Source organism: Elaeis guineensis, chromosome 11, assembly GCF_000442705.2.
Source record: "Elaeis guineensis isolate ETL-2024a chromosome 11, EG11, whole genome shotgun sequence".
Classification (NCBI taxonomy): domain Eukaryota; kingdom Viridiplantae; phylum Streptophyta; class Magnoliopsida; order Arecales; family Arecaceae; genus Elaeis; species Elaeis guineensis.
Window position 1 is genome coordinate 121,007,216 of NC_026003.2, and position 16,900 is coordinate 121,024,115.

At 39.5% G+C, this 16,900-nt stretch overlaps 1 protein-coding gene and 1 non-coding gene across 2 annotated transcripts; both read left to right on the plus strand.

Annotated features, from left to right (window-relative positions):
- The first annotated feature begins 5,334 nt into the window (after nt 1–5,334).
- On the plus strand, nt 5,335–10,521 carry LOC105054408 (uncharacterized). Its single transcript, XR_012135413.1, has 6 exons — nt 5,335–6,239; nt 6,328–6,487; nt 6,659–6,841; nt 6,947–7,030; nt 9,629–9,710; nt 9,843–10,521. It is a non-coding gene; the product is annotated as an uncharacterized protein (transcript).
- Nucleotides 10,522–12,461: 1,940 nt separating this feature from the next.
- LOC105054409 (large ribosomal subunit protein uL2) lies at nt 12,462–16,165 on the plus strand. The gene is made up of 2 exons (XM_073245859.1): nt 12,462–13,059; nt 15,654–16,165. The coding sequence occupies exons 1-2, from the start codon at nt 12,620–12,622 to the stop codon at nt 15,997–15,999; spliced, it is 786 nt and encodes a 261-aa protein (XP_073101960.1). The 5' UTR covers nt 12,462–12,619; the 3' UTR covers nt 16,000–16,165.
- The last annotated feature ends 735 nt before the right edge of the window (nt 16,166–16,900 follow it).

Consider the following 16,900-nt stretch of genomic DNA (forward strand, 5'->3'; position numbering starts at 1 on the left):
GTCACTGAGCTACCAATCCCATCCAAATGGTCGGATCGTAATCAAAGTTTATGGAGCTGCCAAAGAAGCCGTATAATATCATTCAGACTGTAAGTCTCTGTGGTCTAATCATATTGCCGTATGCTCGCCATGTTATCAGGGAATCGCCATATTATCAGATAAACAAAATGCGATCCAATAGGCCTTGTGAAGATAGCTTATCTTTCAGGGATAATTGACACATGGATCCTTATTAATTCCACTGCCATTATTTTGTCTGACTGCCACTTCAGCCACCAAGCTCTCCAACACTACCCTATCACCAAAAACAGTTTACCATTTGCAAAACCCAGCGGTGGCGTCTCACAGTTTCCTTGCTAGATAATTTGCGAGTGTTTGTGAGGTTTTTTTCAGAGGAGCTAGTTCCTGAAAGAAGTTTGAGAGTGTGTTCTGGCGTCTGGGTTTAGGCATAGTTATAATCGGACAGTACCATCACCTAACCTAGAGACAAAATGGTGGGAATGGGGTAGTCCACCCACGAGAGGAGACCGCGAAGGGCCGAGTCCCGCCCACCCACGACCAGGACCGCGGACTTGGACCATTGATCCGTACCCTTCGAAATTTGAATCCTGAATGCCAACGCGTTCGCGTTGTCACGAGTACGGGATGCGTTTTTGCGTGGCAGCGGACGTGAATGCCGCTGGATAACCGTTGGCATAGCCTGTTTTAGTTGGTCAAGTAAGCCGCGGTGAGCTAATATGGACCATTTCAATTCAGAAAGGTCTGAGACGGGATTGCGATGGCATCATGGGATTGCCAAGACATGTCCACGTGTATGGCGGATGTGTTGGAGGACGTATAATAACAGACACTGTTTTTTTTTTGGGGGGTAGAATAATAACAGACACTGTTATCGTTCAAAATTTAACCTGATGGAGTTGGATCCATCTATGAATGAAGATTGGTTGGTTCAGCTCAAACTAGACCGGACAATATGAGTTCAATAATCAACAAATAAAGAAAAGCAATCATAGATTGTCTAAGTGTATCCGACGGAGTTTTCGATGTTCAAATCATCTAAAATCTTGATGAAACATAGAAGATTTAAGAACACAAACAATGAGCAAAAATAAGATTCTTTAACTCGATTTATATAGAGAGGGGAGTGATAATCTATCATGATTCGACAGCATAATCTTCGTCCAAGCCGTGGTATTTTTTATCTGCCACTTCGAGCAGTTTCGTCTCATATTAGATCGTGCCGAATTATAATCGTTTGTACTGTATCTATCTGGAGGTTCGCTCAACCATCAATTCGGAACGTGATGTGTCATCCAGCAATTAGTCCGTGGAGCTGGTAAGTATAATTTTAGTGGGCATCAAATCCGAGTTGTATCGGATAAGATAAGGAGGAACGTAGTTGATTGGAGGAGACCAGAGGCATATCTCACCAAGGATGGATAAAGGTCCATAGAAATGTGGATCAATCATTGGCACTTTCACAGAAAATGCAGAATGAGTTGATGGGTACGGACTACATGTGGCATCTGTGCCGATGATTTAAACGCATGAGGATACGTAAGATTTTTGAATAAATTATATTTTTAAACTTAAATTATATCATATTTATAAATAAATTTTAAATTATAAAATTATAATTTTTGATCTTTAATCTGTCCGAAAGTCTCAATGTTATCTTTGATCGGTTTTCGATAATTTTTTTATAATTTAATTTTTTTTATTGAATCAATGCTCACGTAAATAATCAAATTGATATAGACAATTAAATTCGACTGACATCCTATACGAATCGTAAAGCATCAAAAAAAAATGAAAAGGGTCTTCTCCTTTCTTCTGATCGATTCTTAAATGGAGACGGAATCCATTCCGACCTATTAATCGATGGTCGGCAGTAGCTAAGACTGTGACAGTGCAGCTTGAAAAATTCAAACCGACGCCGGTGGTGACCTCCGATACCATAAAACACCAAAAGAAAAGGGCTAAACATTAAAAAAAAAATAAGGGAGATCCTGATCTCAATTTTTTGATGAAGTCGACGGTTGGCGGCCGTACTCACAGGCAAGAGAAAAAGGGAAGAAGAGGATCCGAGATTTACCTCGAGCTTCCAGTGACAGCTGTGGTGAGAAATTGAACGGGCACGGTAAAAGGTTCTGGAAAAAATCCAACAATCATCGCTAATCAGATCTCGATTTTTTGACGGAGAAAGAGAAAAGGGGATGCAGCATGAGCATGTGGGGAGGGGGTGGGGCACGAGTGCCTGATGGGGAGGAGGGTGCGTGGGTTGAGTGGCTATGGCGGAGAGGGACGACAGGGAGGCATGGGGGCTGGGGGGCTACAATGAAGAGTATGGCAAGGGCGCGGGGTTGAGGGACTATGCGAAGAGGGACGATAGGGGGTGCGAGGGTTGGGGGGCTACGGTGGAGAGGGACGGCAGGGGCAGGGGCTGAGGGGCTACGGTGAAGAGGGACGGGGGGCGGAGGGGGGGCTACGGTGAGAGGGACGGCAGGGGGGGGCGTGAGGGGTTGAGAGGCTACGGCGAGAGGGATAACAGGGGGGAGACAGGCTACAGTGGAGAGGGATGGCAGGGGGTGTGAGGGCTGGGGGGCTATGGTGGAGAGGGACGGCAAGGGAGCATGGGGCTACATGAGCATCAGGTGGGGGGTGGCCGAGAGGCTGCAGTGGAGAAGGGCGGCGGCATAGTCGCGAGAGAAAAGGGAGGTCGTGAGGGAGAGAGGAAGAGCGGATAGTAAAAATATTATAATATTTTTTTATTTCAAGTTAGTATCGGTGATTGCCACATGAGTACCGGTGACTACCACATGGATTTTCGATGCGAAAAAGATGTTGGAAATGGACGAAGACTATATTAAAACGATTCAAAAAATTTGAAGCTAAAATTTAAGTTTTTGTAGTTTAAAAATTATTTTAAAAATTTAATATAATTTGAAAATTAATTATATAATTTATTTTTTTATTTTTTAATATGAGTGAGGATGTACAAGACTAGAGTGTGACTGTTTGCTATGCCTCTTCTTTCATAATACAATATTTTTGGAAAAGCAGAAAAGCACTGGTTTGCGCAGGGCGTTTCTCTCGGTTCTTCAACAAGCATGGGATATTCTTTACCGAAAAAAAAAAATATTTACAGATAAAATTTATATAATATAAAATTTTGGTACAATACATTTTTAATAAATAATTTGAGCTAAATTTCAAAATAACTTTAAAGCATCATTGCAAGCCTTTGTGTGATTTAAATGCTAGTGGAACTATGAGGCGTCCCATCATTCCGAATTGGATAATGAATTAGATGTGATTGGACATCCGTCACCCATGTACTGATTGGTATACGAGAAGTATTATTGTTCCAAGGAAAATTCAATACGACCCTGTACAGCAGTATCTAAAATTTTTGTTTCAAACAGTTGTCCATCCAAGGTTGAATCATATGCATTCTCATTGTAGTTAATGATGCAAAGTCAATCATAAGTAATTCTAGTTGAAGATTTGCACTTCTGATTTTATCCTTTTAGTATTTGGATTATCTATGAACTAAAAGTCATTTATTTAGTAGATGTTATACAAGTAGGTATATATGTCAGTATAATTTTAAAATATTGTCATAAACTATCTAGGAGCATCAAAATTAACTAAATTTTTATCTACACATTTTTTGGTTACAAACGGACAGTCATATTAATTTGATGTAAGAGCAACTCAAAAGATCAAGATACACAAAATCTTGTAGGATCAATGGATAGTCCTCATCCGGTCTCCAAACTCAGTCATTAAGTGGTCTGCAACATATGCCGCCATCCAATCTGCAGCAGTATTTGTTTTTTGATAAACATGTCGAATACTGACCGCATCAACTTAGCAGAGGAATGTCTATCTATACATATTTTAAGATGCAAATACATGATTATGAATAGGCTCATCTCCTTCCCTTCCTTAAAAAAAAAAAAAAAAAATCCCTCCATTCAAGTAAAAGGAAGCAATGTTCTCAACCTTTTGCTAAACATTTTGAGTCTTTGTTAAGGAATGGACTTTAATAAGATCGATCGAATTTAGGTTTAGTCCAATCAAGTCAAAATCGAATAATGGGGATCTTATATTGATGATTCAAATCATTGGATGTAATATGCTATCTTAAAACTATTTTATATCAAAAATCATATGATTTAAAGATCTCTTACTTATGTATCAAATGATCAAAAAATACATCTAATTTAATTTTATTTATATTTTTAATTTTTAATTATTTAATATATATATAATTTTTTATATATAAATTATTTTAAAATAATAAATCATATTTAACAGTTAGAATTATTAATATGTGACTCATATTATAAAATTTTTATCTGATTGAATTTGAGTCCAAATTTGATCGATTTTATTTTGGCACGGCTCCTTTTATTTGATGGATACGCTATAACATGTGATCCTCATTTTCATTGAGGGACTCGTTATAGGCGTTCACATCACCGGTCTCATTCTCATTTAAAGAAATGTTATTTATTTCTTATGCTAACATGTTAGGTTTCTTTTGTCATTAAAATATCTTATGATTCTTTGTGAAAGAAATCCATGCGTAAATCAATAAAAAAAAAGCATGGCAATCACTTCGTAGGGACAATAGATAAGGTTTGCAAGATTACATGGGAACCTCCAACGTTCAAAGAAATAAAAAAATCTATTCCAAAGATTCTAGTTCTATCGAAATGACAATTCCCAATGCACAGCATCCCTGAAGTCCTTCCCTTTCATTCCATTCTATCCATATTTTCCTTGCTCTAAGCAGTCCATGAAAATTTAAATCATTCCTCAGCTTCACGTTGCACACTATCGTTGCAATCAAAGTCTATTTTGAGTATTTTTTTTTTCGATGGAGAAAATATTGATTGGATCATATCCACCAGCTCAACAATACATTTTAAAAAAATGGTGTGGATAGATCTTTCAAAAAGTGGGCTGATCCACGGCTGAGCTGATTGATCTAATCTAGCCAAGAAAAAAGGAGGCCATATCTCGTGATCCGATTTGGACTTCGTCGAGTTTACTGGTTCGTCGTATCTTAGTCTCTCGCACCGTCAGTCGATGCGTGTGCGTAATACAGACCAAACAAATCCCGCTCCACCTATCCCCACCGTCCATTTTGATACGTACGTTAACTACAGCTTCATGCGAAAAAGGATGGTGTAGGCGCACGGGCCGGTCGCCGCCCGCTTCTTCCCGAGTCAGCGAACGGGACGAACGAGGACGCGGTCCAAATAATCCGAGCCCCCCGAAGCCCACTCCGTGCCGTATAAATCTGTCCGCTCCCCTCCTCTTCCATTCCCCTCTTCCAAGCCAAGAACCGGAAGGACATTACCTTTCCTTTTTTTTGTTTTAATCTTTCGCATCCTAGAGATTGAGAGATTTTCATCTGCCAACGTCCTAAATAGAAGTCTTGCTGTTGCTCTGACGTTGTAATTTCTAAGTTCCTTACTGTTTATCCTGTCTGCAGGGTTTGTCTTCCTCTTACTTATCCTCTACGTTCCTTCCCCAAATGTAGAAGGATAAGGTGTCCCTGCGGAAATCCAATCAAAGGCCTCCCCGCCCATCTCGTCAAAATCCTTATCCGAACGCTCCACCTCTCTTAGATTCAGCCACTCCTCTTCGTCTTCCATCTTCCTCTCTCTTTCTCCGTTCCTCCGTCTCTCTCCTCCACGTTCTTCTTCTTGTGATTTTGTTCTTTCTGGGTGTAATGGCTCATGGTATTTTTCTCTCCGGATACAAAAGCGGCCGATTTAACCCTTGAATCTCTCCGAAGCTCTACCGCCGTGGATTCCAGCCCGACCGAGGATTTCATTTGGGTTCTTCCAGCCGTTTGTTTTCTTGGAATTATCCATCCCCGATAGGTAATAGGTAGATATATTATAGATAGATGGCGTTGATTCTGGACGCGCTGATTGAGATCTTGAGGAAGCCCACCGTCGGAAACGTCGTCGCCGAGCTCGCCTTGTTCGCCGCCCCTCTCTGGATCGCGGTTCTTGTAGGGCTTTTTGTGGGGTGGGCGTGGAGGCCGAGGTGGGCGGCGGGTCTGGTTGGGGGGCAGAATGTCACTCTGGGTGGTCGCCGTGTGCACCTCTCGGAGACATCGAGCGTCGATTCTTTAAGGCTCAGCTACCAAGTAGCATCAGTTCTTCGATTTCCGACAAGAGTTCTGGAGAGGAGGCGAGCATGGTTGCGGTGAGGTAAGTCGGTTAATCGAGGGTTTTGATCTGTCCGAGCTTATGGAATTATGGTTTGCGATTGGGTGTTTGATGGTTGTGGATTTTGCAGGCCTCCGGATGGCAAAAGTGAGGAAGTGGCGGTGACGGAGGAGGATTTAGAGCACCTCATCCAGCTCGTCGAGGTGACCGATGGGGGGCCGATGTGGCACCAAATGATGGACCGGTCTTTGCCGAACATGAGCTATCAAGCATGGCGGAGAGATCCTAAGGTATGCCGCTCACCTAAGCAGGTTTCTCATTAAGAGCATTTTCAATTGGAAAAGTGGAATTGTCTGGTTCTGCTTTAAAGATTTTCTATGCTAGAAGTTCGGCATATATTCTATGTTTTTTTGTCTAGTATGATGACTTTGGTATGCAAACATTGGTTCAATTCATGCTAGACGGGTCCTCCGCAATATCGCAGTAGAACCGTATTTGAGGATGCAACACCAGAGATTGTGAGGGATTTCTTTTGGGATGATGAGTTCCGGATCAAGAATGGGTGGGATGACATGCTCCTCTACCATGAAACACTAAAGGAATGTCCGACAACAGGGACGATGTTAGTTCACTGGATTCGAAAGGTGTGAGCTATTTCATGAGACTTATTTGGATGCTAAGAATGAGGCTGTTTATTGTGTTTGCTTATGTATTTTTTTTTTCCCCTTATTTTCTCTCCTGCTCTGCAGTTCCCCTTCTTCTGCAGTGATAGAGAGTACACTATTGGTCGTCGGATATGGGATTCTGGAAGAACATATTACTGTGTGACAAAGGTAAGGAGGGAAATGGATAGTAAAAGTGCATCTGCTTTAGCCTTTAGTTGTTTCTACAAATTCATCATGTTCGTATGCTTTTATCTTTTTCTGATTAAAATATTCAGAGCCTTTGTCTTTCTTATGGAATTCACCTCTTGGAACATGCGATGAACCATAGGGTATACGGGTAGAGGGATATGTAGGAGCATAGTGTTTTATTAAGAAATATTATATTTCTTGTAAGTTTGTATGGCACATATTTTTTCCCTTTCTTTTTTCATTGAACTTAATGAGAAATGTGTAACGTGTGGTTACCTTTTTTTTACTGATCGGTGTTCGTAATTCTAATCATAATCCTAATATATAGGTTCATTTCTGTTCCTTCCAGCTAAATGAAGATTGTAGAAAATCATTAATGGACAACACAGCGTGTTTTACTTATATATATTATCAGTTATTGATATTGTGTTGTAGTCTGGACCTTTATCTAATGTTTTTTGCCTGTAAAACGAACTTGGTTGCTGCTTTTGTCATTTAAACTCATTGTAATTTTGGAAAGTTATTGGAAGATAGCACTCTGTTTACACAAACCTGAATTGTGTAACTGGTAATGTAGGTTCTAGTTTCCATCTACAGTTCAAATATAGGTGATAGCACCTGACATATAGGGGTTAACATTATGTCAAAGATTTGTTTATACAAGTTCCAAGCTTAACAAATCATATTTTAGCTCATCAAACTGACCTTATTTATATGAGATTCCACTTGCGAGTTAAGGATAAGGAAAAAAATATTGTGTTCCTTGCAGGAGATATTGTGAGATTCAATCTCTTGCCAAGTTGGTAGTTTATTAATTGAAACGAAGAAAAAGTGGTTATCTGATGATAATGATGTAATGGTGCTTGAACATAACGTAATTCTAGTGGCAGTTAGATTAAATAGAGTATGTATAGCTTGTGTTGCTTAAAGAAGCATGCAAAAGATGAATGTCATCTAAACTCAGAAGAAAATCACTTAATTGCATATCTATACTCAGCAATTAAAATTACTGCTGTATAATTTAGTAGTTCATAATGGCATCGTGTTCATGCTGCTTTTAGATGGATAACATGCAAAATTTTCTTGAGGCACATTTAGGAGTTGTTGAGTTTCCTAATTTTGGTACAGCTGGTCAATATGTAGCTAAAATTGAGTCAGTTTAAATGGAAATATTAACTGCTCCAAAAGTCCTGTTTAAGAAATGGTTCCACTTAATCATACTTGAGAAGTTAGTTTTATAGATAACAGGAAGGATTCTTTTCCAAAAAACTGGGAAATTATGTTAATACTAAAAGAAGGAATACAAGAAAGTGTTGTGAAAACTTCCTGCATGTATATCTGAGAAAGCATCTTTTCTCTTCTTTTTTCTCTTTTAAAATGAAAGACTTATGTCCTTCACAGTGCAACCATTGAATTATTTGCTCGCCCCTAAAAATTGTTCTATTGAAACTGGTGTTTTCCATTCTGAGCTGAGTGGACTAAAGCAACTGCTTTTAGTTTGGCAAGTCCTATCAAGTTACTACAAGTGTAAATATGTGAACTTCCATGGTTTATTTTATTGTTTCACTCACAGTGGGTTGATCCAACCTTGAACATCTAAGAATTTCAGTCACTGTATTCTGTTTGGCTTCCCTGTGCTTACTGCATTATTAATATAGACTATAGAGAGAATTTAACCTGGTTGGAAGAAAATTTTATTTTTAGCATCCACCAGATCATTGTTATTATGATTGAAGCATTATCCTATGCTTAAGTATACCGCCAACCAACCTTCTCAATCTGCTATTGCATATCTCTTTTATCACCCTGATCCCCTCTTTGGCTTTAAGAATTTAAAGGCTTGCTTCAATGGACTAAAATCCCCATGCCTTCTGGACTTCTTCCTTTCTCGAATGCTATAGAATTATCTCTTGATCCTCCATAGTCATGTTTAGATTTTCTGCCCCTTCTTCTTATCCATTTTTAACCGGTATACTCGATATGATGTAGAAGTTGCTTCCTGCTGTATGAGTTGCACTCCTTTAATTTAGCTGTATTTTTGACTCACTGAAAATATTATAGATTCGAGACAGGTATTTACATATATTATGCTGCTTAAAATTCTTTAATTTCTGTCAAATATGTTTCTAGGGCTCACTTCTTGTCTGACCATCAAAGTTTAGAGAATGATTTCATTCAAGTTCTACCATTATCTGGCTGGTATATCCTTGATGCTTGTCCAACCATATGCTCTCTCTCTTCCCTCTAATGTTTTGTTGTGTAGAGTTGCTGCTGAGGATTGAATCTTCATTTGCATTGGATTTTGTTCACATAATCCTGCTTGAGACTATCACCATCATTTTGTCGCCTAATTTACTAGAAGGGATAAAAATCAAAGAACTTCATAAATTCTTTGTGTGTAAATGAAAATAACAAAATAATGCAATGTGTTGTCTATTGCAAACATGAACTGAGCGTGCCTGGCATTGAATTGGCTACTTGCAACAACAGATTCACTTTGTTTTCACATGTCCTATATACTTTTTGACCATTCTATTGTTTGTCATCTTCAGAAATCTCTGACATCTAATGTTTCAGGGAGTGCCATGCCACTCTGTACCTAGATGCAAGAAACCCAGGCGTGTTGACCTATACTATTCCAGCTGGTGCATTCGTGCAGGTTTGAAGTCCATTCTTGTACTGTTGTTTTTCTTCTACCATCTTCCATAAATATATGAATCGGCAAATGCCTTTTAAAATTCCATAGAGCTGTTCGAACAACTAGCGTATTTACTCTATTACCTGTTAACAGTTGAGTCAAGGAGAGGGGATGGCCAGTTGACTGCCTGTGAGGTGCTACTGTTCCATCACGAGGACATGGGCATCCCATGGGAGATAGCAAAACTGGGTGTCCGGCAGGGGATGTGGAGTTGCGTTAAAAGGATTGAACCTGGCCTGCGTGCCTATGAGATCACCAGGAGGTCTGATGAGCCACTATCGCGGTGTGCTGTTATGGCACAAATCAACAGCAACCTCAATGCTGATGATCTAAGATCATTAGAAGTGGGCACCAGTTCATCCTCGGAAATAGTAGAAGCAGAGAAACAGAAGCATTGGGCAGGGAACATACCCAAGTTCCTTGTAATTGGGGGTGCTGTGACCCTAGCATGTACTCTCGACCATGGCCTATTGACCAAGGCAATTATTTTTGGAGTGGCCAGGAGGTTTGCGAAGCAAGGAAGGAGATTGTGAGATGGAAACAAAATAACAAAGGATCCATCCAGGCGTCTGTGCCAGCCAGGGTTGGGTTTCTCGGCTTCCCCAAGGCTTCACCAAGCTATCCCCTCATCCGACAGCAATCACAACAAGTAATTTTGTTAGGCTTGTAAAAATTGTTGCCAGCAAAAGCAACATGATTGTATTATTTATCTAATTCAAAAGGAATATCAAATATGTACTCTTTCCTTTATGTAATCCAATCATTCTCTTTATTTGATGTTTCCTATCTCACATATGCAGTCGCTTCTCTCTTCTTTCCTGTTTCCTATCTCACATATGCAGCACTTGTGTATGGAACAGAACCAGGTCAGGCAGTTTAGGTCATTATGGTTGGCTTTCTTCTGACTAATTCTGCGAGTATGGGTTTTCACATGCATGGTTTGCAAATGGAGGGATCTAGGCCTGAATCAAGTAGCTGCTACTCGAAGAGATGTTGCTTTTTCTGATTCTCGGGACAACGTTGCCCTTACATATTCAAAGCCTTGGCACCACATCCTACAGGTATCCAACTTCTAGTAAATAAGCATTCTTCCTGTTTATATATGTGAAACAAACTGTTTCAGGTTCTGATGTTGAAAAACATTTTCTTCCACTCTCTTTATACAGCTTGGTTTGCCCTGTGCAATTATATTGATACTGATGATAAGCTGGATGAAGAGGTAAAATAAATGTGTATAATTCAATAATAATTTCTGTTTGTTCTTTTAATTGACTAGTTTTAAGCCCACTCGTTGCGTGCGGATTTGTAGATCATATTCTTATAATTGATTATATTTGCAAAAAAAATTAATAATATGTCCATTCATATCCTTAATGTTTATGAAGATTTTAATAACATCAGTTAATGGATATAAATTTTTTTTAATATTTTTATAAAAAAATTATAAATAATATGTTTATTCATATCTTTGATGTTCATAATGAAAATCTTAATAACATCATTTAATGGATATAAATTATTTTTAATTTTATTTATTAGTATAGAATATGTGCATTCAATACTTTGAGATAGAAGAGTCCACATGACATGCATAGAAAAAAATGGCTGCTTACATGGATAGCTTCATTTGCAAACTAATCTTCTCTCACTTTCTACTTCCTAATATATATATTAGATTAGATTGTAATTAAACTCGGTCAAATCTTTTCCTAAAGAAATAGGAAAAAAAAAAATGCAGTGAATGCAGCCAGAGAGCCTGATATTGTATGAATTGGTATGAGCATAAGGTACAGTTTGGAATCCTTTTGTTTTTGTTATCGACTGGAGAGTTCAACTTGATAATTCATCACGCATGCATCAAGAGTTTGTACCTGTCCTATTTATTTAGGGATGATGGTGCGCAATGGAACTGGACCTCGTATGCTGGAGGGATCCAATCACCATAAAAAGTAATGCAAATGAATTTCTGATATAAACTAAACTCTTTCCAGGACATATTACGGTAAGTTGCCTTTCCTGAGACATATTTTGAGATATATGTATATGTGTATATTTTCAGTTCTGCAAGTTTTTGTCAGAGATCGGTGTTGTTTTGTCCTTGTGATGCTCAAAAGTTTGACCTACAGTTGGAGCACAATACCATTCTGGAGCCAAACGGTGGTTGTTGAGGTTTTTCATAGAGACTGAAAGATAGTAAAAACTAACCAACCGTCGTTGACAGTGAATTTTTTTAATCCGAGATTTTCAATCAAATGTCCATAGTAGTGAATTATTTTCAACAATAAATAATGTGTTGATTTTTTATTAGATGATTCAAGGTATATATATGGTAGAACGATTTTAATAAATAATTTTTTCAATTAAAGCTGATAGTAATATAATATTTTTTTCATCTCGCAATAAACTTTTGTTGAAGGGGTGATAGTTTTGTTCTAGTGCCATGATGCTTTAGACCATTAAATTTTATTTTGAAGAGAAGCCCAAATCTCAGAGATGTTCAAACACTTTGTTATGATCCATAATTAGATTGATAAATCGGGTTTTAAGCATTGGATATCAAATAAACCAGGATTTAAGCATCGGATATCAAATTAGATGCGCCCCTAATTCATGTGCCTCATGAGCCCCGAATCCGAATCTACGTCAACCCCCCTGGATCCGAGCGGATCACGAGCCTGCTTTTGATCCGATATCGATCGAACCGGAGGTGAATAACGGGGGCAGATATCATCTGACGGTGGATATAGCAGCTAGGGCAACCCATCCGTCCTTTTTCCTTCCCATTTCCACTATATATTCTCTCGTGAACCCTCGCCCCGACTCCCTCCCTCACCCGCCTCCCCTCGCCGCTGCCGCTGGTCACAGCCGCCATGGGTAGAGTGATCAGGGCTCAGAGGAAGGGTGCGGGCTCGGTCTTCCGCTCCCATACCCACCACCGGAAAGGCCCGGCCCGCTTCCGGAGCCTCGACTACGGGGAGCGCAATGGTTATCTCAAGGGCGTTGTGACGGACATCATCCACGACCCCGGGCGCGGCGCCCCGCTGGCCCGCGTCACCTTCCGCCACCCCTTCCGCTACAAGCATCAGAAGGAGCTATTCATCGCCGCCGAGGGAATGTACACGGGCCAGTTCGTCTACTGCGGCCGCAAGGCCTCCCTCATTGTCGGCAACGTCCTCCCCCTCCGCTCCATCCCCGAGGGTGCCGTTGTCTGCAACGTCGAGCACCACGTCGGCGACCGCGGCGTCCTCGCCCGCGCCTCCGGCGACTACGCCATTGTCATCAGCCACAACCCCGACAACGGCACGACCAGGTCTCCACACTCTCCAACCATCCCTTTTCTTCTTTACTTAATTGCTTCTGTTTTGATACTGGTTTCTTGATCTAGGTTTAAGTTTTGGTTTTTGGTTCCGAGGTGGCCGATCTGGTCCCCTCTTTGGGTCCAAGAGGATAGATCCTTGATTAGAAAAAGGTTGGTGGGATGGGGGGGGGTGGGGGGGAGGGGCAGTTTGTCTCAGGTTTTTGTTGCCGATCTGTTCTGAAGAGTTATTAGTTTAGGTAGTCAGCGTGCATCTTGTTCCTGACTTATGATTTGCATGGAATGTGAACCTTTTGCTGTTTCTGTAACGGTGATAAATCCTGATTTACATATGAATTTCGGAAGTATGTCTTGGTAGTTGAAATCACGCATGTAGGCTGGTTTGGTTATTCCAGTATCAGGAATATTTTACAATTTATATATTTGCCATAATAGATTCTAAGGCGATATTATTTACTGACTCCAGTTATTCTTTATGAACCAATAGTGGGTGGTTATGATGGAAGTACAAATTAGAAATTTCAGATTAGAAATATATGATTACCTTCGATATCAAGAACTATTCAGTCATTGGTATTGATTCATAAGCTTGACGAGCTGGAAGGCTGAAGGGTGACATTACAGCAATTGCACATGTTGACATCTATAGCTGCAAACGCTGGTGCCAGAATGCATGTTTGCCTGTTAATTCTCCTGTGAAGATTTCCAATCTTTCCTGTCATCCTTCATACAACACAAGCACGTTTGAGGACTTGTTTGGATTTCACTTATTATCATACGAAGTTTCTTGCCGTTAATTGATTTCTGGAGATCATGATTCTGAAGAATTGTAACTTGTGCCGCCATGTATTTCTAGCCTGCTAGGGATCTTGCATCCATTCATTTTATTGGTGTGTTTCAAATATCTGTGTTGCTAGATGTCCATGTACCCATTGTCGGCAAATGCATAGACTTGATTAAACAATTTTTAAGCTCCCATGGAGTCTTTAGCTCCAGTTGATTGTTATTTAAAAGTTTTTGAGGTTGGTCCTGCCTTACCAGGAAACAGAACTATAAGTGTCTGCTATAATATTCAAGTTAGGAGTCACATGATCGTGATTTGGGTTTAGTGAAGCATCATTCAAAATACATCACTAATGAATGTTATAGAGAAAATCTGGATGTAGTCAGAGAGTATGTAATTGACAAAGGAACATTGGGTCGAAAATGATTGGGCATGCATAATTCTTATTGAAAAGTTTTCACAAGAAGGGATGTAAATCCAGAATTATTCATGATTTGTTCATGGAATGGAGGAATACAGTGAGATGTTAATACTTCTAAAAAGAAGGATCTTATTGATGTTTGTAACCAAAAAAATGAGGAGGATGTTCATTCATGGTTGCTGTCATTCTGCATGTTATTGTCATTTATGATAATCAACATTATGGAGTCATGTGATGCTGCATCAATTTTGGTGCATGCATATATTAGCTTGATGTATTGTCAATCAATGTTACTATCATAGTGTATTTATTCTCCTCTTTCTGTTTTCCAGTTATCGTTATTGGTGTGATAAAATATGTTAATTTTTGACATATTGGACTTTGACCTAATTTCATCTTAATCTGGTCAGAATAAACCCATGTGCAATTGATATGATCCATTAACGCACATGGTTGACATTGTTAACTTCTAACAGTTGGATTCTGTAAAATATGAAAATTTTCAAATTTTATGCTTTGGTGTGAAGTTTTTTGAAAAAGATCCTTTATCGGGGTTATACGGAGAATTGAAGGATGTTGTGGCTGTCCGAAGAGCAAAATGAAACAGGGCTGAATTTGATTTTGGTGCTTATCATGTTCACTGCAGTTTGGAGAAACTCATGAGTTTTGTCATTTGAGGGATGGATATAATTTGCTTTTCGATGATCCTATCATTCTACTGCTATTAGTCATCATTCTATTGGTATCAGTCATCATTCTATTGGTATTAGTGATCACTGCAGTTCTGACAACAATGAAGCCCGTTAAAGCAAAGTAGGCTGCTTTTCTTTGTCAGATGTGTTCATGTTTGTTAATTGATATTTTTATACCAAGTTGTCGGTTCACTTTGATCATTTCAGTTTTTGTATGTTACACATTCATCTTTTTATTGTTTGCTGTCATATTGAAGAAGTAAATTTTGCATGCTATGCAGCATGATGTACGCAATCTACTAGCTTATGTAGCTCCTCTATTTTTGGCTAACATCAGTGCTAAGTCTGCAAGGGTTAAATTTTTACATGTATGACATCCTGCTCACATAAAAACATTCAGCAGGGCTATATATTTTGAGTTGCTAGCACATAATCCTGCTAGATGGTTTGCCGAATCATGGTTGAGCCCTTCTAATTGGATGTTGCTGCTAAATGTGAGAAAGTGCAAAATTTCTTCTCCTATCCTTAGGAATTTCATCGTGATCTTCGGAATGGTAAAGAAACTTTGAAATTCTTACAGCATCTATTTTATCCAACCTGCAAGCATGAACTGGTGCTTAATTTTTCTTTATTATCCTCTGCTTGACAAGTATTGAATGGCTAATTTTATTGCTGGCTTATGTCCTTGCAGGATCAAGCTTCCCTCTGGTGCTAAGAAGATTGTTCCCAGTGGCTGTCGTGCAATGATTGGGCAGGTAGCTGGTGGTGGCAGAACTGAGAAGCCCCTGCTTAAGGCTGGCAATGCCTATCATAAGTTCCGGGTGAAGAGAAATTGCTGGCCAAAGGTTCGTGGTGTGGCTATGAACCCTGTGGAGCACCCCCATGGAGGAGGAAACCACCAGCACATTGGGCATGCATCCACTGTTCGTCGCGATGCCCCTCCTGGACAGAAGGTGGGTCTTATTGCAGCAAGGAGGACAGGTCGGCTCAGGGGGCAGGCTGCAGCAACCGCTGCCAAAGCAGACAAGACCTCTTAGGTTGCAAACCATTTTCGAATTTCTTGTTATATTTTTGATTTTCTCAAGGAGTTTTTAGTTAGACTACAGACTCAATTCAGCAGTTTTTTGAGTAGTTTATTGTGTTATTTGATACTATTATGAAGGCCTTGATAATCTTATTTTTGTCGTATTTGGATTTGGATTATTTTCGGTGAAACTCTGAGTTTGTGCTAGCTTTTCTTGATTTCAATACATTTATCATCAGTTTTCTCTATTTCTCTGTTATGTCTGATCGCTGGGCCTGTTTGATGTTTCGTTCGGTAAATGTCCTTTTTTGCTTGGCCTTGGGCGGGCATCCGCGGCGGCTTTTTTTTTTCCTCTCTTTCCGGTTTTTTTTTTTTTTTTTTTTTTTGTGTTTGTTTTTTGTGTGTAGTGCTTTTAGTGAGCGATGGCCCATTTCTTCTCTACTTGGTAATATGCCATTTTATTTCCTTTAGCAAACACTGTTATAGTCCTTTATATTATATATATCCCCAATAGTTTATGTGAAAATTGTAGATGAAAACACATATCAGTTGTCACATTCCTCAAAGGTTTTATGAATTCATGTTAGCAGTCATTTAAACGCTTGGAAGGATTGGTGTCTTGATTATTCTCCATTGCCGTCTTGCTGAGATGGTGATTGGCTGGATTTTGAAGCGACATAAAACCATCTTGATTATTGTCCGTGCTGTCTGAAATTTGGGAGCTAGTCCCAGATATTTGTTATTTGAGAGGGTAATAATGGTCTATAGATATGCTTTGCTTGGTTTGCTCTACAATATGGTAATGGGGATCGGAGGTTATCCTTGCCCCTTCAACTCTTGCTCTTATCTTGTGCTGATCTTTTGGTTCTACTTTTCCTTAGAGTTGCCCAATAGATCTTCTCAGGGTAAAAGAA

What these genes read in the sequence shown, in the direction of transcription:
- LOC105054409 (XM_073245859.1), top strand. Translation starts at nt 12,620, where the DNA reads ATGGGTAGAGTGATCAGGGCTCAGAGGAAGGGTGCGGGCTCGGTCTTC. An exon ending in CCCGACAACGGCACGACCAG is followed by an intron (nt 13,060 to 15,653) that starts GTCTCCACACTC and finishes ATGTCCTTGCAG; the next exon opens with GATCAAGCTTCCCTCTGGTG.